Genomic DNA, 27,500 nt, shown 5'->3' on the forward strand with positions numbered 1-27,500 from the left:
TGATTGCGCAGCACATAAATACGTCCCCCGGGCCGTGCTGGTGGACCTGGAACCAGGAACCATGGACAGCGTCCGCTCCGGAGCCTTCGGACAGCTCTTCAGACCGGACAACTTCATCTTTGGTATCTTTTTTCACTCAGCACATTCATTCATGGGTTGATGTGGTTTTTAGGACTTTTGTGGAAGTTACAGGGTCAGTAATGTTAAAATTTTAGAAATTTAGAGAGAAAAACAGTTTGTGGCCAAAAGAGGCTAAAAGGCGCCGCAGATGCAGAGACGGGGACGATTCTCGGCGGGCTCGTCTCTCTGATTCGTTGTTGTTTGGCGGGAGCGGCAGTGAAACTTTCCAGCACTAAATCTGTCCCGTAAACAGACCGAGGGGACGCCAGCGTTTGTTTAATAAACCGATGTCTCTGTGGGAGAAGACGCAGGGCGGCCGTACATCTGTCCCGCTGTCCCCCCCGCTCAGAAACGGGTCAACAGTGGAGTGTGTGTCTGCGCGCACATTCCCATCTGCCGTGGCGATCGTTTTACAGTTCACAGATGGGTTTTCTCTGTGCTGATTGGCTGTCTGCAGGTCAGACAGGTGCCGGGAACAACTGGGCCAAAGGTCACTACACGGAGGGGGCGGAGCTGGTGGACTCGGTCCTGGACATCGTGAGGAAGGAGTGCGAGCACTGCGACTGTCTCCAGGTGAAGACCACTTGTTGCTTTTAGCGTGTCGTGTGTCACAGATCGAGCTGGGCGACCAGCAAGTCGACTCTGTCCAGCTTCCAAAGATTTAAAATCAACTCAAAAACTGAACTGTTTCTTTATTCTGTCAGCACCTCAGAGGACTCTCATTCACGCACACGCATCACAACCGCAGAAATATATGATATTTCATGGGTCTCATGCTTGGGTCCTGTCTAATATCCTCAATAAAGAAGAAATGGCCCAAAATCAGAGAAACGTCCTAAAAATTAAGAAAAGTCACACATTTCTAGAAATGTCAAAAAATCTCACGGATGTTCTGAAATCCTTGAGACGCCTGAAAATCTTAGAAATGTCCGAAAATCTAAGAAGCGTCCCTCAAACCTAGACATGTCCTAAAATCCTACAAATGTGCGACAATATGCTGAACGTGGTCCAGTCTGTCCAAAACTCTACACGTTTGACCACTGTCCCCACCGGAGGACACATCCATGCCAACACTGAGTTATGGTTAGAGCGCCACCTACAGGACACATCGTCCTGCAGTCAGCGCTGAAAAGCCTCCATGAACCTCCATGATGTTTTCTGGAGTTAAACTGAGTTTTTCGGCTTCCTGTCAGCACCTTTATGTGCTCAAACCGTTAAAATACCACAAAACACCAAATAAATGCATGAATGAACAAATCCTGTCCGTCCGTCATACGTCTGTCTCGTCACGGTTTGCTGTGAAATGACCGCCGCTGTGATTCTGCCTGCAGGGTTTCCAGCTGACTCACTCTCTGGGGGGGGGCACCGGCTCGGGCATGGGCACCCTGCTGATCAGCAAGATCCGGGAGGAGTACCCCGACAGGATCATGAACACCTTCAGCGTCATGCCCTCACCTAAGGTATCGGGGAACGGAGAACGCATCAAATATTGTGGTTTTATATTTAAAGGGTATTTTTAGACACTTTTTTGTCTTTTTTCCTGCTTTCTTAAAATCTAACATTTACAAGAAAATCCTTTAACCATAACGCCAAACCTTTTTTTTTTTTTTTTTTTTTGGTGAAGGCAACAGAAATGTCCTAAAATCTTAGAAATGACCTAAAATTTGAGAAAAGTAAAAAAAATGTCCAAAAATTCTACACCGAAGTCCTGGAAATCTCCTAAATCAGAGAAATGTCCTACAATTCTAAAACTATTCTAAAATTCCAGATATGTCCTAAAATCCTAGAAACTTTTTATAATCAAAAAAAGTCTTACAATTCTAGAAACCTCTTAAAATCCTAGAAATATCCAAAAATTCAAGACTCATCCAGAAGTCCAAGAAACATCCTAAAATCATGGAAATGTCCATAAATCCCAGCAATTTGCTAGAAATTAAATGCTACAATCTGAAAAATGTACTTAAAGTCTAGAAACCTCCTAAAATCCTGGAAATCTCCAAAAATTCTAGACTGATCCTAAATTCCTAGAAACGGCCTAAAATCCTCGAAACCTCCTAAAATCAGAGATTTTTCCTACAATTTTAGAGATTTTCTAAAATTAATTCTTGAAATCCTAGAAATGTCTTAAAGATGAGGAGACGGCTCCAAATATTGTGTTTTTTTAAAAAATATTTTTGGGGTATTTTTTCACTTTTTTTTTGTCTCTTCCTGCTTTCTTAAATTCGAACAGTTTTTCACCAGAATCTTTTAACCAAAACGTTTTTTCTTTTGGTAAAAGCAGCAACATCTCTAATTTTAGAGAGTTAAATCTTTCTGTGATTTTTTCACTTGTTGACGCTTCAGCGTCTCTTTAAATCGGGTCGTCTTTCGTCCGCCAGGTGTCGGACACCGTGGTGGAGCCTTACAACGCCACCCTGTCGGTCCACCAGCTGGTCGAAAACACGGACGAGACCTACTGCATCGACAACGAGGCCCTTTACGACATCTGCTTCCGCACGCTGAAACTCACGACGCCCACCTACGGCGACCTCAACCACCTGGTGTCGGCCACCATGAGCGGCGTGACGACCTCGCTCCGTTTCCCCGGGCAGCTCAACGCGGATCTCCGCAAACTGGCCGTCAACATGGTGCCGTTTCCCAGACTGCACTTCTTCATGCCGGGCTTCGCTCCTCTGACGGCGCGAGGCAGCCAGCAGTACCGGGCGCTCACCGTCCCCGAACTCACCCAGCAGATGTTCGACGCAAGAAATATGATGGCGGCCTGCGACCCTCGCCACGGACGCTACCTGACCGTCGCCACCGTCTTCCGCGGGCCCATGTCCATGAAGGAGGTGGACGAGCAGATGCTGAACGTCCAGAACAAGAACAGCAGCTACTTCGTGGAGTGGATCCCCAACAACGTCAAGGTGGCGGTCTGCGACATCGCTCCCCGGGGGCTCAAGATGGCCGCCACTTTTATCGGCAACAGCACGGCCATCCAGGAGCTGTTCAAGCGGATCTCGGAGCAGTTCTCCGCCATGTTCCGCAGGAAGGCCTTCCTGCACTGGTTCACGGGCGAGGGCATGGACGAGATGGAGTTCACGGAGGCGGAGAGCAACATGAACGACCTGGTGTCCGAGTACCAGCAGTACCAGGAGGCCACCGCCAACGACGGCGAGGAGAACTTTGAGGACGAGGAGGACGAGATCGTCGAGTAAGGAGGCCGAGCGTGTCCGGTAAAACTCAGAGAACGCTGGTTCGGTGATGGCGGGAGGGCAGAGCACAAACATTAAGCGATAACTTAAAAACCGTCTGAAATCAGAGAATTAGCTCGTTAAATCATAAAAAAATATTAACCCTTTAAAACGTGAACAAATCGGCTTGATATCATTAAAAACATGGGATGAAGTTACGAGAAATAAAGAAATAAAGAAAAAAAGGAAGAAAACAAGGTAAAAATAAATAACTAAAATAAATAAATGGAAAAAAAATAGTAATGAAAATAATTATAAATATGGTTTTCTGGACAGTTTTCTCTTTTTTTTGAGAATCATCTGCTAATAATTTCTCTTTCGCTCTCTCAGTAAAAAAAAACAAAACTATTCATCGGGTAATTTTCTTTTCCTAATTTCTAACTTATTTGTTTAGGTTTCAAATGTCTAAATATACGTGAAACGCAGCACAAGAAAACTAATATTGTCAGCTTCAAAGATTTCGGTCCCTGGCATCACTGTAATGATCATTTTATAATAATAACAATTAATATGATAACTTTTTGGTAGACCTAACCTTTATATTTTAGTTTCCGAAACTTAACATACATAACCTTTTGTTAAGTGTAAGTAACGCCTCCGAGATCACGTTGAACAGGAAGAAGTTATTATTCTATTATTTTCTAAACTAGACATCTGATGGAATAATTGAAAAATTCATCAATAAATTAATCCAAAGTGAGAATAATTGTTGATAACTGTCTCCTTAAATCTATCCCAAAACACTGAAATACTGACATTTTAAAACAGTGCTCAGTATGTTTCACCAAAGTTTATGACAAACTTCATAACTAGGACAATATTAAAATTATATTTTATTTTCACTTGAGGAAGCTCGTGTTTCTGAAAGGAGGAAATATGATTTTTATTGTGTTGATCTGATGGTTTTTGTGCTTAAAACAAACTAAACTTCAACTACAGAGGCATCAGAAAGCGCACTGTCACATAACTTATTTAATTAAAAATGATAATAATAATAATAATAATAATAATGGATAGGACTTATATAGTGTTTTTCTAAGGACTCAGATATGCTTATTTTGTTTTGGGAATGTGAAAACTAAAGTTGGTAGAATAACAATAGCTAAAATGTTTATTTAATGCAGTGATTTGTGTCATAAATGCACTAATTTATGAGGAAAGTTTAGAGTGAAAGATGAAGGCATATTTGATGATGATTGTGTCTTCTATCACAAACGGACACGCCATCGATGCTTTTTGTACCGTTTTTGTGTGTTTTTGTTGTTTTCACTCTGTGGTTTTTGTACTCGTCTAAAGCGGCTGAAGAGAAGTCGAAATAAAAGCTTCTTTTAAGGCCTCACGCTGTCACACGTCTGCTGCGTTTGTGTTTGTTTCTGGATCTGTCTGCGTGTTCGTGTTTTATATGAGTACTTTTGTATTTCTATCCAAACAGTAAAGTGCAAACATCAGTGAAGGTATATAAATGAATAATTCAATAAATGAAAAAAATGCTCATAAAACTAACAATAAGAATATATTTTTTTCATTTTTAATTTTTACATTTTACATTTACTTTTTTGTACATTATATAAATAAAGTTTCTGGACATTTTTCACATTTTATTTTTGTTGATAATTTTTGTAATAATTCCACCACCTTTTAAAAAATAACTTTCAGTTCATTTTCCTCAACGTTTACTAATTTCTTGCAATTTGTTGGACATTTCTTGCCATTTTTTCATGCACTTTTTATTCTTTTTTTTAAGATATCAAACCAATTTCCATCATGATATTTAGGACCGTGTCTCAAATATTTTTACACATCTGAAACACTAAATATTTAAAACTGCAGCTTATTTTAAGATCTGATAGTTCCTAAAAGTAAACTTTTTTCCAGTTTTGGACAAACTCTTCGTGCAGCTGTCGTGTATCGAGACTAAATTTGGCAGATCTGAGAAATTCTTTTTCTGCTCTGCAGTTGAAAAAGGCGAGTGAGTGCACGAGTTTTGTTTTTCTAAATCACACACGGTCACAGTTTTCGGAGCTGAAATCTCCTCGCTGCGCTGACAAAATACCACCTCAGAGCGGAGCGAGGGGCTCGACGGCACGTTAATCTCGCGCCGTGTGCGAGAGTTGATTCCCCAGCAGTTCTGTTTGTGTTGCGGATTATGCGGAGGGCGGCGGCCGTCGCTGTCAAAGACAAAAACGCTTGGCTCATGTCTGTGGGCCCGAGCGCCGATCTGCTCTTTGTGTCGGCGTTCAGCCGGCTCGTGGACAATGATCAATAATCAACAGGTTACTCTGAAGCACCATGTTGCTGCTTCGTCTATGGGATATTTGAGCGAGGACGTTTTGTCCGGTCCTCGCCGTCTCGTAGTTTGTTATTGGCTCAGATTTAGGTTCGGGCGTGGAGCTGAGGAATGCGTGACAGCAGAGATGGCTCTCGTCCAAACGTCCAGCTGCTGTCTCAGCCAGCTGGGACAGAAATACTTCACCCCCGTCTCAGGCTTTTTTCTTTCTGAAGGCGGAGTGAGAAAACTTTTCCGAACCACTGGAGATTTTTGCAAAAATAAACATTTCAGGCGTTGAGACTTATTTAAAGAAAAACTACAGGCCCGAATTTCAGGAAACGTGGTGGAAAGACGAAGCATGAACCAAAGAAAGGAAAAGCACATCCGATCTATAAAGCTGATACAGACGCTCCTGCGTATAAGGGGCTCGCCTCCCCATCACGGCTCCATAACACGCCGACGAGGCCTTGGATTGAAATAATGACGGCCGCTGCAAGAGAAATAAAGCTGCTGATGTTTTCAACATCCATCGCCATGGTTACTGGGATGTTGATCACTCAGTGGAAACACAGTCATTCCCAAATATCATTTAGGTTTTGCTCGAGTGTGTGTTGTGTTCACACTCAGAGTGCAGCAATAATGAACACTCGATCTTCAACAGTGTTTCGGATACGTTAGCGTCGCTGTGGTTCACTCGTCAAAAAGCCAGCGAGATTTTTCCATTTGATTTAAGATTATTGCAACAAAAAAAAAAAGCTCCGTAAACAAACATTTACGATCATTACAAGTTTTGTTCAGCGAGATAATCTTCACTCATGAACTCCATTAACCATTAATTAAGACAACTAACCAAAAAACACATAAAAAAAAAAAATTAACTTTGAGACGAGAGAACAGGAGCGATAAAATGCTCATTAATGTCCAGAGTAAAGTACACATTTTGCATTTTGTGTGTGTCTACAGTCGCATTGAATGATAACTGTTTTTATCTCCAACAGGAGCTGGACTGCAGAGCAGCAGTTTGACGAGCCAATCAGAGAGCAGGAAGACAACTTTAGCCCAATCAACTGAAGGCAGAGGCGGGTCATCAGCTGCACAGGAAAGACACGTTTTGAAAAATGTTTCCTGGTTTTCTGAAAGGTTTTAGACGGCGTGTTTATTAAATTAAAAACAGCAGCAGTGTTTATTCAGGATCACTGGTTCTTTATCAAAGGTTTATAATATTAATTTAATTTTAAATAAATTTACTGTTTTTTATGACAAAATTACACCAAACTTCAGCCAAATTCCGCAAAACACTGGATCAGGTTTTTGTAATTAATTATTTTCCAAAAAGTCAAATAAATTATGAGGTTAGGGGTAACAGATAGACTGTCACTGATGTTAAATATTAAAACACACACACACACAATAAAGAATTAAATAAAATAAAATAAAATACTTTTTTTAAACCTGTGAAGTCTTGCACAGAGAGGCAGGAATATCCCCTCTATCTCTTATATTTCTATTTTAAGATTTTTTAAATTTATGTTCAATTAAAGCAAACGGGATCCGGATTCACTGCAGTGTTTTATTTTATATTTGTAGTGATGATTTTACTGGAAATATCAGTGTTTTCTCATTCTGGTGATGAAAAGCCAAACCTGTTCAGAAACGTAAACCTGCAAATTACCACGACTGTCACTTCACGCACATTAACGCCTGATACTCATGACTGGATGTGAGATTATTTTTTTGTCAATAAATTGTGTTAATAAATCTTTATTGACTCACAGCTCGTTGTTGTTTCTCCTAAAAACGTGGAGTCACTTTGACATCTAGTGGCCAAAAGCAGAAACTGCAGATTCAGATAAATATTGTCGTCTGCCACTCTGAAACAATACGCCTTTTCGCATTAGGATTGTTTGTTGCTGTAAAATTACAGGCTAATTTTGCAAAACTCTGCACACAAAGCCAAAAAACCCCAATATTAAATATTACATATTTTATTATTATATATTCCTTTTTATTTTTCTGATAGTTTAAAATTATGTGGGTTTTTTTTAATCATTACTGGGATGTTTTTGACTAAATGTGTGTAAAATGATGGATAAATACTCATTAAAGATTGAATAAATAACAGTTAAAATATACTGATGCACTAAAGCCGAGTCAAGTTACAGCCCATTTTCTCTCTTAATTATTCATCTTTCTCTTCATCGCCTTTTTTTTTTAAACTCTTTCCTGTTTTTATCTCCCTCATCATCATCCTGTCTTCCTCTTGATGTCATCACTTCCTGTGATTGTCGTGAGCGGCCAGCAGGCGGCGCTGCAGCAAAACGTATTAAACACAGAAGAGTCCTGAGTTTATGTACCAATGCATTTAATCTGTGTGTGTGTGTATACTTGTACAGCTGCATTTGTGAGGACCACTTTGAGTTTTACACTTTAAGAGTGAGGACATTTTTGCAAAGTGAGGACATTTTAAGAAAGTAGGGACATATTTGAAAAGCAAGGTGATTTTTAGGAGTTGAGGACATTTTGTAAAGACATTTTTGTAAAGTGAGGACGCTTTGTAAGGTGAAATAGTTTTTAAAGTGAAGAAATTTTTGCCGAGAAAGGATATTTTTGTAAAGGACATTTTTGCACAGTGAAAACATGTTTGTACAGTAAGGACATTTCTGTGAAGTGCGGACATTTTTAGGCAGAATAAGGGGCTAGGAAATTAATTTTGTCAATGAGTGTCCTCACAAATATATAAATAAAGGGTTGTTTGTGTGTGTGTGTGTGTAAATACCTCTGATGCAAATGCATGCATGTAATCCAATGAATAATTCCACATCCTGGATCTTCTCTCCTGCAAAACAAATTCACCTCAAAGTGAACTTCAGGGAACACGAAGGGGAAAATCTCGGAGACGTTTGCTGAGTCAGCATCTTTTTTTAGTGCACTATGTGTTTTAGTCAATGAAGGTACCTGTTAGATAAGTGGCTGCCCCTAACGAGCGGCCTCAGATAACTGGCCGCAGCTAACGAGGAGGCTGTGATAAGTGGCCGGCTCTCAGATGAGCAGATAATGTTAACGAGAACACTGCTCTGTGATCGACCGCCAAAAAGCTGCAGAGACGAGCTCGCCGTATGCCAGATGGTTTAATTGGCAATTACAGGGACAAAAAGCGCTCTGCTCCTAATGTGTGTGAATATTCAGAGAGGCCGTCTGGTTGCAGCTGCTGGTTGTTTTCTGGAAAGACGACTTGGATTTTGCTGCTGGATGCTGCCTGTGCTCCTCTGATGACTTCCGAAACAACCAAAATTTAAATTCAGCCTAGTTTTATAGAAATATTTGAAATCGACACACATTTATAACAACACATTATGTGCTGGCAACAAAAAAAAAACAATGCCAGTGCAAAGTCAGAGTGAATATTTTGTCGCTGTGGACACACGAATAAAGTATAAAGAGCGAGAGGGTGCAAGTGATGATGGATGGGTCAAACAAACATGGACTTTAAACCAGGAGACAGCCATCTGTGTCCATTAAGAAACAAAAATCAATGTGATAACATGATTTAACCCTTTGAGACATGAGAGCCAGAGTCAGCTTAACAAGAAATGGGCAAAAGAATAGGAAGAAATTAGCAAAAAGTAAAAAGAAAATTACCTGAAAATAAGAAAAAACAAAACAAAACAAAACAAAAAGAACAAACAAAAAAGTGCTAAAAACATTTTTTTTTGCAACATATTTTTAAAAATATAATTAAGACAAAAATAAATATGAGATGACACAAAGCAGCTCTACACAGAAAAAAAGAAAGAGAAAAAAAGAAAGAGAAAAGAGAATACAAGAAAGTTACAACAAAACATATCTCAAAAAAACTTTGAGGGAATTTCTTCAAATTTGGCACAAACATCAAATGTGAGTCAGATGAACTGAAAAGATTTTGGAGGTCAACGGTCAAGGTCACTGTGACCTTGCATCCATTCTCGTGAAAGCGATATCTCAAGTACATCTGTGTCTTTCTGGTCATTTTGTGAATATTTGTAGTATTTTGTGTCTCTTTGTAGTTTCTTTGTATCTTTTATAGGTCGTTTTATGTCTCTGTGGTTCCTATGTGTCTCTTTGCGGTCATTTTATAATCTGTCTTATTAAATAATCCATCCATGAGGATAAGGAAACCTGGAGACAGCGGCCAGCTGCCTCTGAAGGTACACAAACATCAGCACAATAACACAACACACAGGGGCCCTTGCAGAGGCCCCGGGGCCGTCACAACATATGAGCGACCTCTTCAGTTTAGTCCTTATTTAAACATCGCCTGTCGGCCTGCGGTGGAGTTTTTCTGCCCTCTAGTGGCCACAGATCACTAATTTCAGCTTTAATTATTGCACTGATCCTAATTAACATCATGACACACACACACACACACACACACACACCGTTTTAAAAATAACCTCAAATACTTTTCACCCCGTAAAACATCAAACTCCACGTCGAGCCTCCTCAGCAGCGGCGGCGCTTTCTTTATGTTTGCAGACCTTTATTGGCATTTTTACAAATAGGGCAATTACCGACATGCCCTGGGCCTCTGGGCTGTTTTTATTGGAGCGCTCACCGTGCACGGCACAAGAGTGAAGGCAGAGGGAGGGGGGAGGACGGGGGAGGACGTGGGGGGGGGGGGAGGGGGGGGGGGGGGGGGGGGGGGGGGGGGCAGAGGAGAGAAGGAAGTGAGATAAACGGGTGAGAGCTTTTAATTTGGCGAGGCTCTGCGAAGCTGCATGTGGGGACTGAACCTCAGCTGAGATTTGCTGCCGTGGTAACGGGGTAAAGGGGGGGGGGGAGAGAGAGAGAGAGAGAGAGAGAGAGAGAGAGAGAGAGAGAGAGAGAGAGAGGTACAGTAGCATGTAAATATAAGAAAGGGGTGAAAGGGAAGAGAGGGGGGAGTCGCTTCAGTTTGAGAGGAGGGACGCTGAAGGAGCCGCCTCCGTTCTCCTGATTACACACACACACTTGCACAAGCACACGCACACACACACACACACACACGCACACACACACACACACACACACACACACAAACACACACACACATTTCCAGAGTTGGTAGGAGAGGAAAAAGCCGGAGTGCAGCAGACTGAAGAGAGGAAGGAAGAGGAATGGGGCTGAACGAACAAGCCTGAGCGCGACACACACACACACACACACACACACACACACACACACACACACACACACAGAGTGTTCCAGCCAGTTAGACGGAGAGAGAGAGAGAGAGAGAGAGAGAGAGAGAGAGAGAGAGAGAGAGAGAGAGAGAGAGAGAGAGAGAGAGAGAGGCAGCAGCAGTGTGAGGGGAAACCAGAGCCGCTGAAACACCAGACGCCTGCGGAGCCGCCGGGGCTGCCTGACAGTCCTGGATCAGGGCCTACGGGACGTTTCTCACAGTTTGTCTCCCAGAGCATCTTTTTTAAAAACCGAGAGCTGCCGCTCCGGCTGCTGCCAGCGCCACACGTTTGGACTCTGTGGTCACGTGAAGGACCTGCAGACAGCAACCTGACGCACAGTTTCTCTGACATTTCATCACAAAGAGAAGAAGTTTAGAGATGTGGAGGACGGGGAAGTTTAACCTCTCGAGTTCTGGACCCTGCAGACCGTCTCTGAGTGATGCCAGAAGCCAGAGTTGATTTTTGTACTTTGACTGTGCAGTTTGAACACCTGCTGACAGCTCCTCACCGTGTTCCAGGAGTCGATGAGGAGTTAAATCCTGATTTTGGGGAGTTTTAATCACCACCTCCAGGAACAAGAGGTGTTTCAGACAGCTGAAGCAGCGGATTTACTAAAAGTGTTGCAATTTCTTTCCCAGGGAGAAGTTCAGTCATGCATTCAAGATTATTTCATGAGCCATCACTTCAAGAAAAAACAAAACACTGAGGAGTTTCAGTTGCATTTTGCAAAGAAAGAAGTTTTGATTTAAGGACATTTTTCATCAACGGGAACGTCTGCAGCCTGAAGTTTACCGGTGAGCACAAATCTGACTTGTTTTGAGGTATTTGTGTTTATTAGGAAGTCTGAGGGAGGTAGTTTGGTCCTTTGGCTGTTGAGGAGTTAAACTGGAGTTTGGGAGTTTTAATCATCACCTCGAGGAGCAGGAGGTGGTTTTCAAGAAAATTCAGACTAAAGGACGCACAAGCAGCAGGATTACTAACCGATTTAAAAGTTTAGTCATGCATTCAAAAGATAAAATATTAGAACTAAAAGTTCATCACATCGAGAAAAAAACAGAAAATTTAAGACTTTAAAGTTGGATTTTGCAAGAGAGAAGTTTGGATTTAAAGACTCTTTGCATCAGCTGGACTGTCTGCAGCCTGAAGTTCAACCATGAGCCACAAGATTTACTTCTGTGTTTTTTTACAACGTCCAAGACAAATCAAGGTCTTTGCACAGTTTGACTCTCATCACCTCGAGTCGATGCATCAACCGAGTCACTGCAGCCTGAAGTTAAACTGTGAGCAATTCTTTTGCAAATTTCACCTGAAGAAGTTGAAGGTGACAGGATTACAAATTCAGAACCTTTTTCCTCGGTGAGAAGCAGTTTGGTCCAAATGCATTTAAAACTCTCCAAATTATATATTTAAATAAATGTTCTACAAAAGAGAAATAAATATGTATTTTTAGGAGTTACACTCAAGTTAAATTTTAGGGAGTTTTAATCATTAGCATGAAGACCAAGAAGTGTTTTTTTAAGAAAATAAGACTAAACTATTTACTAGAGCGAGCGGCTGCGACGACGCGCTGCATGAATCCACCCTGAGAGATCAGAAACAGCAGCTGATGGGAGTTTTTATCTCCCGGGAGAAGAGCGGGAACAGCTGCCCCGCCTCTCCGCCTCTCCGCCTCTCTGCCACCCACGTCCCATCAGCCAGGAGCTCACTGATATCCTGCCAGGCGGACGACCACCGTCTGTGACCGGTCTCTGCGTGACGAGTCTCCGTGTGACGGGTGTCTGTGTGACGAGTCTTTTTGGGACGAGTCTCCGTGTGACGGGTGGCGAGGACTCGTGGCGAGTGCGTGTGTGTTTCGCAGAGTGGGGGTTTCTCAGCTCATAGTTTGGATGCTTCAGTGAGACGAACCACAGCAGGAGCTGGTAATGAGGACCAAACGATGATTGGACGGCCGAGTTCCTGAATGTTTCGGCTGAATTCTTTATAGAAAACAGAAACGCCTCTGCGGCGGCTGATAAAAGCCTCCAGAGCGGAGAGTCTGAGACTTAATGTCCCTCTTTAGATTCAGACCAGTGGACAAAAAACCAGACTGACTGATGAGTTTTCTCTTTAAATCTACAGCAGAAATACTCGTTTAGCAGAATGACAGGAAGCCAGGAGCCCGGAGGGCATATTTTTGGGAATTTAAGACATTTCTAAGATTTTAGGACAATTTTTGGCTTTTAGGACATTTCTAGGATATTTTAGGACATTAGTGTCTCAGCTGTGTCCTCTGTCTGGGGTACGGGGGATCCTCCACTGGCTCTTTTTTGGATTAACAGGCTCTATTACTAAGCTCTAAACTAAAAGGACAAAAACTATTTACAGTGTCCATCACTTCATTTAACTGTGAATTAGAAAATGGTTTGGGGTCCGCGGACCATAAGTTGAGTATCACTTGTCCAAATAATTGGACAGCGGAGTTTCTGGCCGTGTCAGCTGAATTCTTTATGGCTGCAGATGGACAGACAACACAAACATGTCTCCGCCGGGCTGATAACGGCTTCCAGAGCGGCTTGTTTGAGATTTAATTTTTCTTTAGATTTCGACCAGCAGACAGATAAAAACCAGACGGAGTGACTGATGAGCTTTCTCTTAAAGTCTACAGGCTTTAATCCCACTGCGAGAAAACCCTCGACTGACCCCGCAAATGTTGGAGATAATTAGCTTTTTCTACAAGAACATCAGAGGAGGAATCAGGCAGCTTTCAGAGCCGCTCTCCTTTTCTGAACCCTTCATCAACTTTGGGGAAAAAAAGTTTTATAAGTCCGGTTGTCTTCGACTCGCCACAGGCCCCGTTCTAGACTGCTTTAGGAGATGTTTTTTGGTCACTAACGACTCGTTCACGGATAAAAAAAGAGGGTCCTCACATCGAACTGATCGTCTCTGCAGCAGAAAGACAAAAACACTTTTGAAACTGCTGCAAAGAGCAATCAGAGCAAGAGCAAAAGAGCAAAAGAGAAATCTGAGAAAAAAGGCACTTTAGATCAAGAGGTAGAAAACCTACAACTACCAGAATGCACTGCACCGCACCGGACCAATAAACGCTCCCGCTGGAGGGTGATGAAGAAACAAACAGCACAGTTAAACCTTCGAATCCCGAGGAAATGGGTGTGATCTTTTCCCTCAAATATGGGAAAAAACGTGGTTGGAAATGTTTTACAAATTACAAGAAATTTAGAAAAATATTTTTAAAATAACTATTTATCAGGGAAAAACTATTTATTTATCATTACTGCATATTTGAAATTAATTTGAAGACTATCTTAACATTTGTAAGCACTTTGTCCGAGGCTTGTTCACCGTGTTCGTTTGACTGCTAATATTGTTCGGGTGATATTCTTGTATTTTTTGTTATTTTTTGGGTCATTTCTTCTTTTGTTGCCAAACACGTTCTCGTCACACCAAACTGCTCAGAGGTCAAAGGTTTGAATAACTGCTTAAAGTGGAGAAATATTTTACCACATTTATCATTGGCGTCGCGTTTTGGGGGTCGTGCCCACGCTTAGAATCGGCCTCCAGACGCCACAAAACCAAAATCTTTCTTCAGACAAGCTGAGAAAGACGCTCAGATCACACAGTCGTTTCTGCTGGGGGAAGAATTTCAATGTTGTAAAAAAAATCAACATGATTTCACGACTCAGAAGCTCGAGTTGATGATAAAAATTTAATCCGGAAAGTTGATGAAAAGAAAACTTTGATCAGCAAAGTTTCTCTGCATGTTAATTGCTGTTCTTCTTAATAATAAGACTTTTGGATTATTCTTTTTTTTGGAGAGTAAAGACTCAAAGCACTGACGTCTCTTTTTCTCCCGTCGCAGATCTCTTCGTCAGACGCCGAGGACGTTTTTTTTCACTGTTCAGAGATCACAGCAGCCAAAAACTCCTCTGACACCAACAAAGTGTTTCTCGATTTTCTGACTTCAAGGAAACTTTCTGCATCTATTTTCCCTCGTTAGGCGCTCGTTAAGGAACTCCTCTGCAAAATCACGGACATCTTCCGGCACCGCGGAGCTCGAGTTTCCATCTCGACCGCAGAAACTACAGACGCCACGAGGAGGTGAGGCGAGGACGGCGCCGCAGGGCAGTCTGCTGCCAGTGTCAAAGTGTGTGTGCATGCTGAGAGAGTGTGTGCATCTATGCATGTGTGTGTTTGAGCGTTTGAGCGTGCAGAGCGGACGCCAACATCACACAGCGCGGCGGCGACTCGGCTGAGTTACTTCCTGGTGCTCAACACTTGCTGACTCACTGGGAGGAGAAATAAATCAGCCGGTCGGGTATGAAAAGACAAAATTTCAACATGAACAAACAAAATTTCCAAATATTTCAGGGGGAGGAGCTGCAGCGCAGAGCTGGAGGTCGGACCGCTCGGCTGGAGCGTGGCGCTCTGATTGGATGATTACTGCTCTCTCTTTTTTTTTGGTCCTGAAGAATTTGGGCTTTTTTGGTTTCAGTCGTCTTCTTGAGTTTTCACGTCCCGGAGAATCAGGCCTCGATGATGTGGATATTTGTCACCATTAAAGACAAATTCTTGGATGTTGGATTACAGCCGTTACACCTTAACTGACTGCAGAGCATCATGGGAGATAACAGCAAGATATGCTGACGATATTATTCTTTTTTTTTTTTAAATAAAAAATTTAGTTGTTTTTTTTTGGAAAACACGAGAATTGATAATTAACAAATATTATTGTGAAAAATAAGAATTCAAAATGGAAGTGAATAATTTCACATTTTAAGTCAGTTACAGAAGCCAACTGATTTTGTCTTTTTTGTGCAAATTATTATTTTCGAGCCAAACTTTTCAGAATCTGGCGCTCTGCAGTTAGCTGCGTCACTTTTCAGCACATTATTCAGACGGCCTCGGACGCTTTTCGGGCGGACATGCTGCCTGGAGGACTGGCGTCGGCCGGAGGGGGTCGCGGCGGCGGGCTGTGCCTGCTCCGGTGGCTCGGCCTCAGGCTGTGGTCGCGTCGGGGGACCCTGGTTTTCGCGCTGCTCTGGTTCGGCTCCTGGTTGTTCCTGAACGGCCTGGTTCTGGTCCACAGGAGCATCCTGTCCGACTACTGCACCGACGACAAGAGCAAGAGGATCCTGCAGAGGCTGGTGAGTCACCCGGCCGGCTGTGTTTGATGGTTATTATGAGAGGGAGACTCTGCAGACTGAGATTCTGCAGCAGAGCTGATAAACGAGCAGCGACATCCAGAAAGTCAGTTTCACAAGCTGCTGCTTCTCGGAGCTCACGCTCGCTCACGCTCGCTCACGCTCGCTCACGCTCGCTCACCGCTCCACGAAACACCACATTATCAGAGTAAGAGTTCAGTCTTCAGCTTTAAATGAAGCGTGACGTGAAGAAACGTCACCATGCTGATATCGTGACCACATTCAAGGTTTGCTCTCACAAAACATTTACAAATTCACAGATTTTTGATAACTAATGGCTAACTTCTGGCAACTAATAATTCATTGTCCATTAATCTATCAATTTTTTTCTCGATTAATTGATAGTTGTGAAAAATGTCGACGTTTCCTAAAGTCCAAGAAAACATCCTGCAGTGTTTTTCTTTGTGTTTTTCCCTGAACATTTTAGAATATTTGGCAGGACATTTACTGCCAAATTGCCTGTTTGCTTTTTTAACTGTCAGTCCAGGCCTCAAAGGGTTAATGCAACATGACTGTCAGCTGAATACAAAGTGTCCCTGAATGCAGCACCAGCCACTTTTCTCAGTTTAACCCTTTGAAACCTGAGCAAAGTGGTTTGAGTTCATTGTAAAATCATGAGGAAAAACACAATGACCAACCAAGAAACGTTAAAAAAAATCACAGAAACGTGACGAAAATGTCCGTATTTACCGTAATTTTATATTCAAAACTATTTTACAGAATTATTTTGGTTCCTTTTTTTTGCTTAATTTCATCTAATTTTCTTGTAGTTTTGATCCTTTTAAAAACATTTTGGGCTGCTTTTGCTTGCTCCTTGCCTTCTCTGCATGTCTGTGAGCAGAGTTTCTTCCTGGAGGGATGGAAACAAATCCGTCGACAAACCGATGATGGTTTGGAAAACTGTCTGCAGGAATGTGAAATAACTGCAGTTTCCATTGAGCGCTGTCCTCTTTTCACCCGCCCGCTCTTATTTTGTTCTTTTCTCGTTTTTAAGACTTTGCTCAGCACGTTTATGTCGTGGAGGACAAACCGCGGCTCCCATCGACTGTTTCTGTGAACCCGCCGCCGTCCGTCAGTCACGCTTACAGTAAACAGGCGGGCGGCGGCAGATAAACGGCCGCGGGTCAATAGCTTTTAATGGCCGTCTGTTATCCACTGCAGCATCTGCAGGAGCATTGTGGGTAAACTCTGATAACAGGAGTCTTTTTTTCGCTGCTCTTTGGACTGAACTCTTCTCGACGTCTGGTTCTTCTCTCTTTGCATCATCAGTATTTGTGTTTCGATAAACTGCAAAGTGAATTTAAAGCAAACTTTTGAAATGATGCAAAAAAGAAAAATGTACGAGGCGCGATGTCGAGTTTTGAGCGACTAAACTCGGATATAGAAAGCGTACTGACAGAATTTGGGGATACAGCTTCATATTTGGCTTTAACCCTCCAGTAAAACGAGTCCTTTAGTTCATCTACCAGAGAAAAAGAGACGCCACGTGACCAGTTCAGACTGAGAACGTGTTGGCTTTCTGTCATAGTTACACTTTAAATTTGGGGTGCTCTGAATACAGCCACTGTCTTTAAAAACGCTCTCCAGCACTCCCATCAGCTGTCCCACCAGAAGAATTTGGGGAGACTTGAGGCGGCTCTGTGAAGGCCGGAGATTTGAATCATCAGTCAGAGCTTCGGTTCATGTAGTTTTTTTATCTTCTCTCTAGTCCGTGTGCTTCTGGTGAAGTTTTAGTTTAAATATTTTTTCTGTTTGCTATTTTGTGTGAAAAACATCTTTGTTTGACATTTGTTCTGCTCTTTGTTTTGGTGAACTCAGTTTAATCTGACTCTGATGTGAAACAACCTCCGGAAAGAAAATGTCGTTTTACGCTTTTGATGTGAAGCTGAGAGCTTGTGAATTCATGAATCATCGGTTGGCTGGTTTGCGATAATCAGCTCTGTTTATGATTCTCATTGCTCTTTTTTTGGAGCAAGAAAATCAAATTGGTTTTATTGGAGTTCCCCTTTAAGTTTCCTCCTCTTTGACTTTTTCCCCTGAACAAATATTTTGGCCAGTTTCAGTGTCGTGATGCAATATGGCGACATGCAAACTCTGTTGTTGTTGTTAGAGGATCCACTTCATCAAACTGCAAATCCATTTTCCATCACAGCGGCCGTCACGCCGCCCGGCCTGCTGGTATCAAAGCTCTCGCAGATCCAAAGTGGAAACTGATGAAATCCCAAATAAACACTCAGATCCAAAGTCAACAAACTGTGCATGTTTGCTGAACTAGCGCCGCTGCATCCATCACGCTGTTTGAAATGTCTCGGCAGCACGTCGATGGAGACCAACGAGAAGTTTTGTGCTTACAGGAGCTAATTTCGGCTCCTGAGACGACACTAATGCAGCACAGACGCATCTCCACAAACCGCTGCACGGCTCGGCGTTAAAAACACACGGCGCTGAGCGATAATCCTGCTGTCGTTGCTCAGAGGTACCGGATTATTGAGCGCTCGCGGTTCGGGCTTGTCTAAACCGTGCTGCCGTCACCTGAACAAAAGTCTGTCAATCCTCTGCCTCTTGGCTTCCTTCCTGCGCTCATCCCTCCAAAGCTCTCCGCCTCTGAAGCCGCCGATTAAACAGCGAGCGCGTTGAAACTCTGTTTCAGCCGAGCACTCGAGGCTGACGAGTGGAGTGTTTGCATTCGCATCACGAGTGATAAATCAGGTGGAGACGGACGACTGAGACGTCTGAGGCGAGGCCGATAAACCGAAACCCTTCATGAACGAGAAAAAGGAAACTGTGTCAAAGGTCAGGAAACAAAGACTGCAGAGAGACGCCGCCGCTTTTATGAGGACTCGTTCAAGATCATTTTCTTCATTTGGTCTCAAATTCTGCACACACGTCTTTGACAAAACTCTCTGATCCTTTACCTCCGAATCCCACAGTGCAGCACGAAATTCACGACAGATTTTCAGAATAAAGCTGAAATTTAAAGCTGCAGTTTCGGGCTGGTCAGAGTCTGATAAAGTGCTTCCTCACTGTGAGGGTTTACACGAACCCTCAAACTGAAACTGCACATATAAAATACACAGAATGGAAATACATCAATCAGTTCCCAAAAAAGAACGTTTTTACACTCAATTAAAAAAAAGCCATTTTTTTGTCATGATGCCACAATGTTATTAGAAGAAAATCAGAAAGTCAAAAGTCCTGTTTTTCTGCTCTGATGGCTGTGGGATCAAAAATGTCAGTTTGAATGGGTTTCAATGGAGCATTTTTGGACCTGAACAGTCTGAATGTAACTATTTAGTTTCCACAGTGTATTTTAGACTTATTGTAGGAGCTGAGCTGCAAATTCACTGATTACACTCAGATACACAATCTGGACTACATTTAGGACACATGCATCAACACACACACAGTTATTTAAAAAAAAAGAAAAAGAGTGCAAAGAGCGTAAAATGCAGCAAACTCTAAAGGGTTAATGTGCGGTTATGTTAAGACAAAAAAAACATTTGGAAAACTGCATGTTTTGGCTCAAAGTCAGTGTAAAGAAAAGCATTTTCCTGTTTAAGGTTTCTATCTTCAGAAGAGTTTTTTATTTCTAATCAAAGCTCGCCCTGTTCGCCAAACTCATCAAATTTTAAACCGACCAATAAGAGCAGCTCCTGCTCCAGAAACAATAGAAAATCAATATGCGTGTCTCCGTCCTGAATTAGACGTGCAGGAGACGCAGAGACATGAGAGGGAATTTCACATGAAACTCTGTTTGATGTTGTAATATTGACACGAGCGCAGAGACGCCGCTTCGCTTTCATGTTTCCTAACAAAGGAAAGAAGCTTTCAGCCGTTTATTCTGCAGCACGGCGGAGGGAAATATACGCAGGGAGGAAAAGGTGTGTTCGTGATGAATCATTTATCTTCAAATGATTCCTTTCAGCAGCGCGAGCTCGTTTCCTTTAGTAGACGGACAGAGAAGTGAAAGAACGCAGCAGCCGTTTAATTTTTCGACGAATTCTCCGTCTAACACGGACGATTTTCTCCGCTGAAGCCCAAAATAAGTCTGTTTTCATACTCAGACCTCATGCGAGCGGCTGAGAGTTCATGTCTCTGAGGTGAAAGTTTCCCAAGAGTGTATTTTTATCTTTGTCCCACGACATCATCGTCCTGCGCTCACTGGACACAGAAATGTCTCGTTGGTCCAGCAGCGTCTATGTTGGTATTCCTGATTTTTGTGACGTCGTTTCTCATATGAGCTTCAGATATTTCATATCCCTAAAATCTGCAGAGCCTGAGCTAAAAGATCATGGAGGTAATGAACTATAACAGTCGACTAATGTATTGAAACTGGGTCATCAGATTTTTAAAATAGAAACACAAATCATTTAAATCCAAAAGAAACATAAACTAAATATTTCTTAACACAACATCAGTATTTATGTGTTTGAACTCTGTACATTATTTCGTTTTGGAGGTATGCAGATTTTTATGAGCGAGCGTTCGTCATTTATTCCTCAGGTGTGACAGCAGATTCACATTTTCACGTTTTCACATCAGTCATCGTTTGTTTCGGAGAGGCAGAGACGTCTGTGGATCATTCAGCTCCCGGTTTAAACCTCCTGAACTTCAAACACTGAAAGAACTCTAACCGCGAGAAACTGACGGCATCGCCCTTTTTTTTCTCTTTTTGCAGAAAATTACACATTTCACTTTTAACAACACTGGAGAGAGAACTTTTCCTGGCAGCGCAGAGAGCCTCGGGGGTAAAACACTTCACATAATTCATTCAGTTTTGGGGTGAAGTATTTCTTTAGAAACAGTCACAGCGTTCAGCCTGTAACATGACTGATTACAGTCATTAATGAATTTCCTTCAGTCCAGCGGCGTACGGTAATAAACGCCGCCGCGGCCCAACGAGCCGTCAACATGATGCATGGCGTCTGTGACGACCAGGCTTCAGTCTGCCCGAACCTGGTTTCACTGACTCTGCGGGTCAGACGCTCGGCTCTGCGCTCCCGTGATCCGCTGACTATTTATGGCCGATCTGCCGCTCGGTCCGACCCGTCTCTACGTGTCTCTGGCATTCCTCGCGGTATTTACGGTCTGACTGATGTTACAGTTTTTATGGCCCAGCTCTGTTTTCTGAAGTTCATTTACATGAAAGAAGCAGCAGGTTTATCAGGTTTATTAAAGTCACGTTAAAGGGAAACAGATTCACGTTAACGCAGGACACCAGAATGTTCTCTGGTTAATGTTTTCTCTTTGTTTGTTCGTGGCAGTAAAGTCACCCTGAAAGAGTCTGAAAGTCGTGAAACTTGAGGTTTTTTTCTCCCACGGCAGCGTTACGCTCCGTCGAGATTTTGTCAGTTTATGTCGTCTCTCAGAGACGGGAGTGAAGTCTTCCTGCCAGAGGGGACAAAGACACGATGGCACGGTTGGTGATAAAATGTCGGCGTGTTTGTTTTGAGAGTCAGGACCTCCACAAACCTCGAAGGCCTGAGCTGAAGGTAATGAGGTGTGGACCGACCCTCCCGTCACGCTTTAGTTCGCTTTCAGAAGGAGCAATAAATCAGGTTTTTAGTGTCAGAGAGTTCTCAGTTCATACAGATATTACAGCGGCAGTATCTCAGTCCAGAGGCCCTCAACGTGCCCCGGAGCGTGGGAAAGTTTCACACGTCATACAAAAGAAACATTCACTCGGACATCTCTCAAACACAACCGTGCACGCTCTCATACGTGCAGCCGTGTTTCACATATAATTTCTCTTTTTTTAACCTGCACAGAGGCGACAAAGACAAACAATCCATCGAGACGCTTCTGTCTTTAAAAAAAGTTCGAATTCAGGGTTCTTTCCATAGTCGTCACATACTGCCGCTTCTGCAGTGCTTTCAGCGTAAGATCCCGACAGCAAAGGCCATCTTTCACGTCCGTATGATGCGCCACTGGACGTAGCTGAGACAGAAACATTCGTGGAAATTCAAGGCTTTCTTAACATACAATGTTCATACGCATGAGATGGACGCAAGGTCGCTGTGACCTTTGGCCAAAAAATCTGATCATCTTATCCTCAAGTCCAAGTGGAAGTTTGTGCCAAATTTGAGGAAATTCCCTCAAGGTTTTCTTGACATATGGTGTTTACGAGATTGCGATGAACATGGCCACAGAGACCTTCACCTTTGACCACTAAATTCTAAACAGGTCGTCAGTAAGTCTGAGTGGACGTTTGTGCCAAACTTGAAGAAATTCCCAAAAGGTGTCCTTTTCTCATTCATGAGAATGAGACAGATGGGGTCACAGGGACCTTGACCTTCGACTTCCTGTCCTAATCAGTTCATTCTCTGGTTCACGTGGACGTTTGTTAACTTGATGTTAACAGAATTTCGGTAAATATCACCTTGCACGTGTGTTGTGATATTTTAAACCATCCCACCCCAAAAACGACCCCAGCTTTTTACGACCCATTCTGGCGTTTACGTTTGGGCAGAAATATCTAGTAGTAGAGCAGGAAGTGGGCGATATTGAAACTGGAAGTTGTTCTTTTAAGCCTAAAACTGATGTGAAGTTGCTTTATTTAGCCTCAGAATTGGGCTTCGGATCATTTTTCCTGAGTAATACATTTTACTCGTACTTGTAACTAGTGTATTATCTGTATTGGATATTTGTTTCACCCGAGTATGCTGACTTCACGTAAACTACCACATACTCCGCAGGATGAATACACGGAAACATTCAGATGGATATTTGGTGTTATTTATGTTTGGGGGTTTTTTTGGCATTAAAAAAAAAGATTTCTGGCCTTGAGTGATTTTGCAGTTTTCGGGGAAACTCTGACTTGACATAAATCACTTCATATAAAAAGCGACATGAAGGTAGGAGTACTCACTCAGCTGATGGATGCAGTAGCTGCTCGCCGGCCGACTCTGATCCTGACAGATTTAAAGCGTCCGCCGGTTCTCCGCGGTCGAGTCTGAGCAGATGTCGAAGCGAACGGCAGCTGCGAGCCGACAGGAGGACGAAGCTCAGGTAAATCCTGGATCTGTGTTCTTCGTTCAGGTCACAGCTTCGACTTCTGTCAGGGGAAAACGAGAGGGATTACTCGGAGAGGAATCTGCGGAGAACGCCGTGTTTGATGGATGTTCGACGGCAGGACACAAATATTCCACTGAAAAAAAAAACGTCCCGACGAAAAACCCAAAAGTCTGTTCTTCATGTTTAAAAAAAATCTGAGTTCATATGATAAAAAGTGAAAATGATCCTCGTGTACACGGATCCAAAAAACTACTGAAAAACGCAGCAGTCTGCACGCCAGGCGGAGTAAGACGATGGTCAAGACGTGTCCTGTCACTACGTGTCATGTCGTGACCTGTCCTTGTCCTCTCTGTTTCGTGTCATTTCTTGTCTTTTCATGCCTTGTCTTGCTGTGACGTGTCGTCTTTTTGTCTTTTCTCAAGTTGTGTCTTACATTGTCACATTTCGTCTTTTCGTGTCTCCTGCTGTGGCGTGTTTTGTCTTGTCTTTTTGTGCCTTGTCTTGCTACATCGTGTTTCATCTTTTTGTGTTTTTTTGTGTCTTTCTGAGTCTTTTCTTGTTGTTTTGTGTCTCATTGAGTTGTGTCTTATATTGTAGCAGCTTGTCTTTTCTTGTCTTTTTGGTCCTTGCCGTGTCTTGTTGTTTTGTATCGTGTCTTGTCTTTTTGAGTCTTGTCTTGTCGTTTTGTGTTCTTCTGTCTCCTCTTGTCATACTGTGTCTTTTCTTGTCTTGTAGTGCCTCGTCTCACTGTGTCTCGTCTTTCTGTCTTGTCTTTTGTGTCTTTCTTGTCGTTTTGTGTCTTGTCGAGCCGTGTGGCGCCTGAAGGGACCAAAGTGCGTCTAAAAACTGATGACGATTCAGAAAATGAGCCTCAAACATGCTGACGGAGCAAAAAGATGCAAAAACATCAAGCGTTCTGGGGACGGACACAAAGAGATTAACATGAAAAAGTCATTTTTAATCTGGAGACATGATGCGTCTGGCCAAAAATAATATTAAAAAAAACGAGCGAAAAAATGTAATGCATTCGGAAGGAGAGGAGACGGGCGAGAGACACTGGAGTTGGCAGCTCTTCTCTCTCTCTCCTGCAGCCAAATCCTTTAATGTTTCTGTTCATAAATCAGCGAAACCAAACTGATCCGTTATTCACAGAATAACCGCTCATCAGTCCGCTCACACCTCCACCGCTCACACCTCCACCGCTCACACCTCCACCGCTCACACCTCCACCGCTCACACCTCCACCGCACTCAGTCCTCTCCCCATAATCACCACACACACACACACGCACGCACACACACACACACACAGACACACACACACACACACACACACATACACACACACACACACAGACACACACACACACACACACACACACACACACACAGACACACAGACACACACACACACACACACAGACACACATACACACGCGCACACACACACACACACAGACACACACACACACACGCGCACATACACACACACACACACACACACACACACACACGCACATACACACACACACACACACACACACACACACACGCACGCACAACACACACACGCACACACACAGGCTGTTCTCACTGTTTTCCTACACAAAGTTCGACACAGACACAGACACACACACAGACACAGACACAGACACACACACAGACACACACACAGACACACACACCAGACACACACACAGACACACACACAGACACACACACAACACACACAGACACACACACAGACACACACACAGACACACACACAGACACAGACACAGACACACACACACACACAGACACAGACACACACACAGACACAGACACACACACACACACAGACACAGACACACACACAGACACAGACACACACACACACACAGACACAGACACACACACAGACACAGACACACACACACACACAGACACAGACACACACACAGACACAGACACACACACACACACAGACACAGACACACACACAGACACAGACACACACACAGACACAGACACAGACACACACACAGACGTTACCGGTCACCCCCGTCTATTACCAACAAAATATAATCAATATGTGTTCATGTTGAGAAGCATTTAGCTCTAAAAAAACAAAAAAACCCAATGAACGGTTATCTCCGTTTTTATGGAAATACATCGGGTCTGTCTAACGCCTGGAAAACATTTCTAGGATTTTTAACACGTTTACGAATTTTGACGTTCCCAGGATTTTAGGACATATTCAAAGAGTTTTGGACATTTTTAGGATTTTAAGACTTTTCAAGGATTTAAGGGCATTTCCAGGATTTTAGGACATTAGGGGCTTAGCCATAATTAAAGTGCGTTCTGACTGAAGCTCTCGGCGCCGTTAGCGGCTGTCGGAGCGGGAAACGACAGTTTGACCTTCAGTTAACACGGCGGCGGGAGTTTCATCAGCGCCGCTCTCTGCTGGGCTTCTCAGTCTCAGGTGATGTCAGATCATCCTCGAATCAGTCTGCCTCCCTGTTTTTCCTCTGATCCTCAGCTGAATAAACTCGACAGAAAACACACTCGGATTTTATTAATATTCACTTTAAATCCAGCGCAGCCGAGCCGGAAGTGCAGGACGTCTCTCCGCTTTCGCAGCTGAGCAGCTCAGCTGCGAAATATTCAGAGTGTTGAAGCCGCTCTGACTGACCCCTCCACCTGCTCGCTCGCTGTCATTTCTCCCAATAAAACACGTCGACGCCGAAAAATCTGTCGTCTCCCGACTCCCACTGCTCCTCAAACTGCTGCTCGTTGCCAAGCAACAGCAGAAATCCAGACCGGAGCGCAGACTTTCTGCTAAAGTCTGAGTGATTGTCAGATTTGGTGACAGAGCGACAGACGGCCTCACGTTCACAGCTGCTGGTTAGTTTGAAATAAGTCGACGTGAATCACAGCAGGGACGGGAAATACACGGACACATACGGGCTCTGACTAAAGCCTGGAAAACAACCAGCTCATCGCTGAGTCCAAAAGAACATTAATGTTAAATTTAAAAAAAAAACAACATAACACTGAATATAACATTTCTAGGATTTTTGTATGTTTCTAGAATTTCAGGATGGTTGTTGAATTTAAGGAACTTTTAAGGATTTTAGGACATTTCTCGGTTTTAAAAGTTTCCCGGATTTCTGGACATTTCTAAGAGTTTAGGGACATTAAAAAAATTTCAGGTTCTTTTAAGGATTTTTGTGACATTTCTTGGATTTTGCATCATTTCTAAGATTTAAGGACATTTGTAGAATTTTAGGGCCTTTAAAGGATTTAAGGACATTTCTCGGATTTAAGGACATTTCTTGGATTTATGGACATTTCAAGGACTTTAGGATGGTTGTAGAATTGCAGGATGTTTCCAGGATTTCTGAACATTTCTCAGATTCAAGGATGGTTTTTGGATTTTAGGATGTGTCTGGGATTTTATGGCAGTGGTTCTCTGACATTTCAAAATAATGTACCCTTTTTTAAATTTTTTTTTTTCGGCCCAGTAGCCGCTAACCAAGACAAAGTATTTCTGCGTCATCAGCGTCTGATTCACTAAACAACGACCTTATTGTCTGCAGAACTGGTGTAAACCTGCGCGGGCCTGAATGCTGCAGGTTCACATCCTGTTAACTGACAGCTGGAACTCATATTTTCATTATCTCTGTTTGTTTTGCATGAAAAAAAGCTGCAAAAAAGTGAAACAAAAACTTCAGACTTCCTTTCTGCACACGACTGCAGCGCGTGTATTTTCCCTGCGCTCTGCACAGCCGGAGGAAAACTGTTATCGGCGAGAGAGCGAACAGCGTCACGGTTTCTGGATCTGTATTCAGCCGTGTCTGCTGCTCGGTCAGGAGCGTAACGGGAGGCGGAACAGAAGGTCAGAGCGGGACAGAGAGGACAGATAAGAGAAGAACAGAGACACTTAAAAAGAGCGAGCGGCAGTGTTCGAGATGAGAGCTGCATACCAACGAGGAGGCCCGCGGGGTCAACAAGGCCGCGCCTCTGCCGTTCTCTCTGAAGCCCCCGCTGACCCCGAAACGCTCTCTAACGACGCCGGCCTCCAGCGGCACGCTTTCAAACGCGCCTCTGAGCTTCACGTCACGCTCAGATCACGGCAGAAAATATCACAGTAACGAGGTTTAAACGTGCAGCTCCTCGTTACAGCAGCACTGAGAGCAGCGAAGCCAGAGAGCGACGGCTCGAGCTCAGAGCCTCGGAGAGGCAGATCGAGACGACACGCACGATTATTTCTTTCTTCTCTGGATCTCACCCATCCATGGCTCTGCATTTGATGCTTTATTTTGCTGAGAAAAAAAAGCTTTATTAAATGAATATTTTAAAAAAACATTTACAATATAAATTAATTAATTAAAAGAATAATAATAAAAATTAAAAATAAAAATATTATTTTGTGTGTTTTTCTATTGCTTTTTTCTGGCTCTAAAAAAGGCTCAATCTTCCTACAG

The 27,500-nt window shown here is 43.1% G+C and overlaps 2 protein-coding genes across 2 annotated transcripts in view; both read left to right on the forward strand.

Moving 5' to 3' along the window:
• tubb6 (tubulin, beta 6 class V) overlaps positions 1-3,552 on the forward strand; it is a 6,394-nt gene extending 2,842 nt beyond the window's left edge. Inside the window, 4 exon segments of the mRNA XM_042510064.1 lie at positions 12-122; positions 578-693; positions 1,452-1,580; positions 2,499-3,552. Of these exon segments, the coding sequence (XP_042365998.1) occupies positions 12-122; positions 578-693; positions 1,452-1,580; positions 2,499-3,317 (1,175 nt within the window). The 3' untranslated portion in view covers positions 3,318-3,552.
• A 12,029-nt stretch (positions 3,553-15,581) lies between these two features.
• dipk1c (divergent protein kinase domain 1C) overlaps positions 15,582-27,500 on the forward strand; it is a 32,651-nt gene continuing 20,732 nt past the window's right edge. Inside the window, exon 1 of the mRNA XM_042510063.1 lies at positions 15,582-15,961. Within this exon, the coding sequence (XP_042365997.1) occupies positions 15,740-15,961 (222 nt within the window). The 5' untranslated portion in view covers positions 15,582-15,739. The remainder of the gene's footprint in view (positions 15,962-27,500) is intronic.

Source organism: Plectropomus leopardus, chromosome 21 (assembly GCF_008729295.1).
Source record: "Plectropomus leopardus isolate mb chromosome 21, YSFRI_Pleo_2.0, whole genome shotgun sequence".
NCBI lineage: Eukaryota > Metazoa > Chordata > Actinopteri > Perciformes > Serranidae > Plectropomus > Plectropomus leopardus.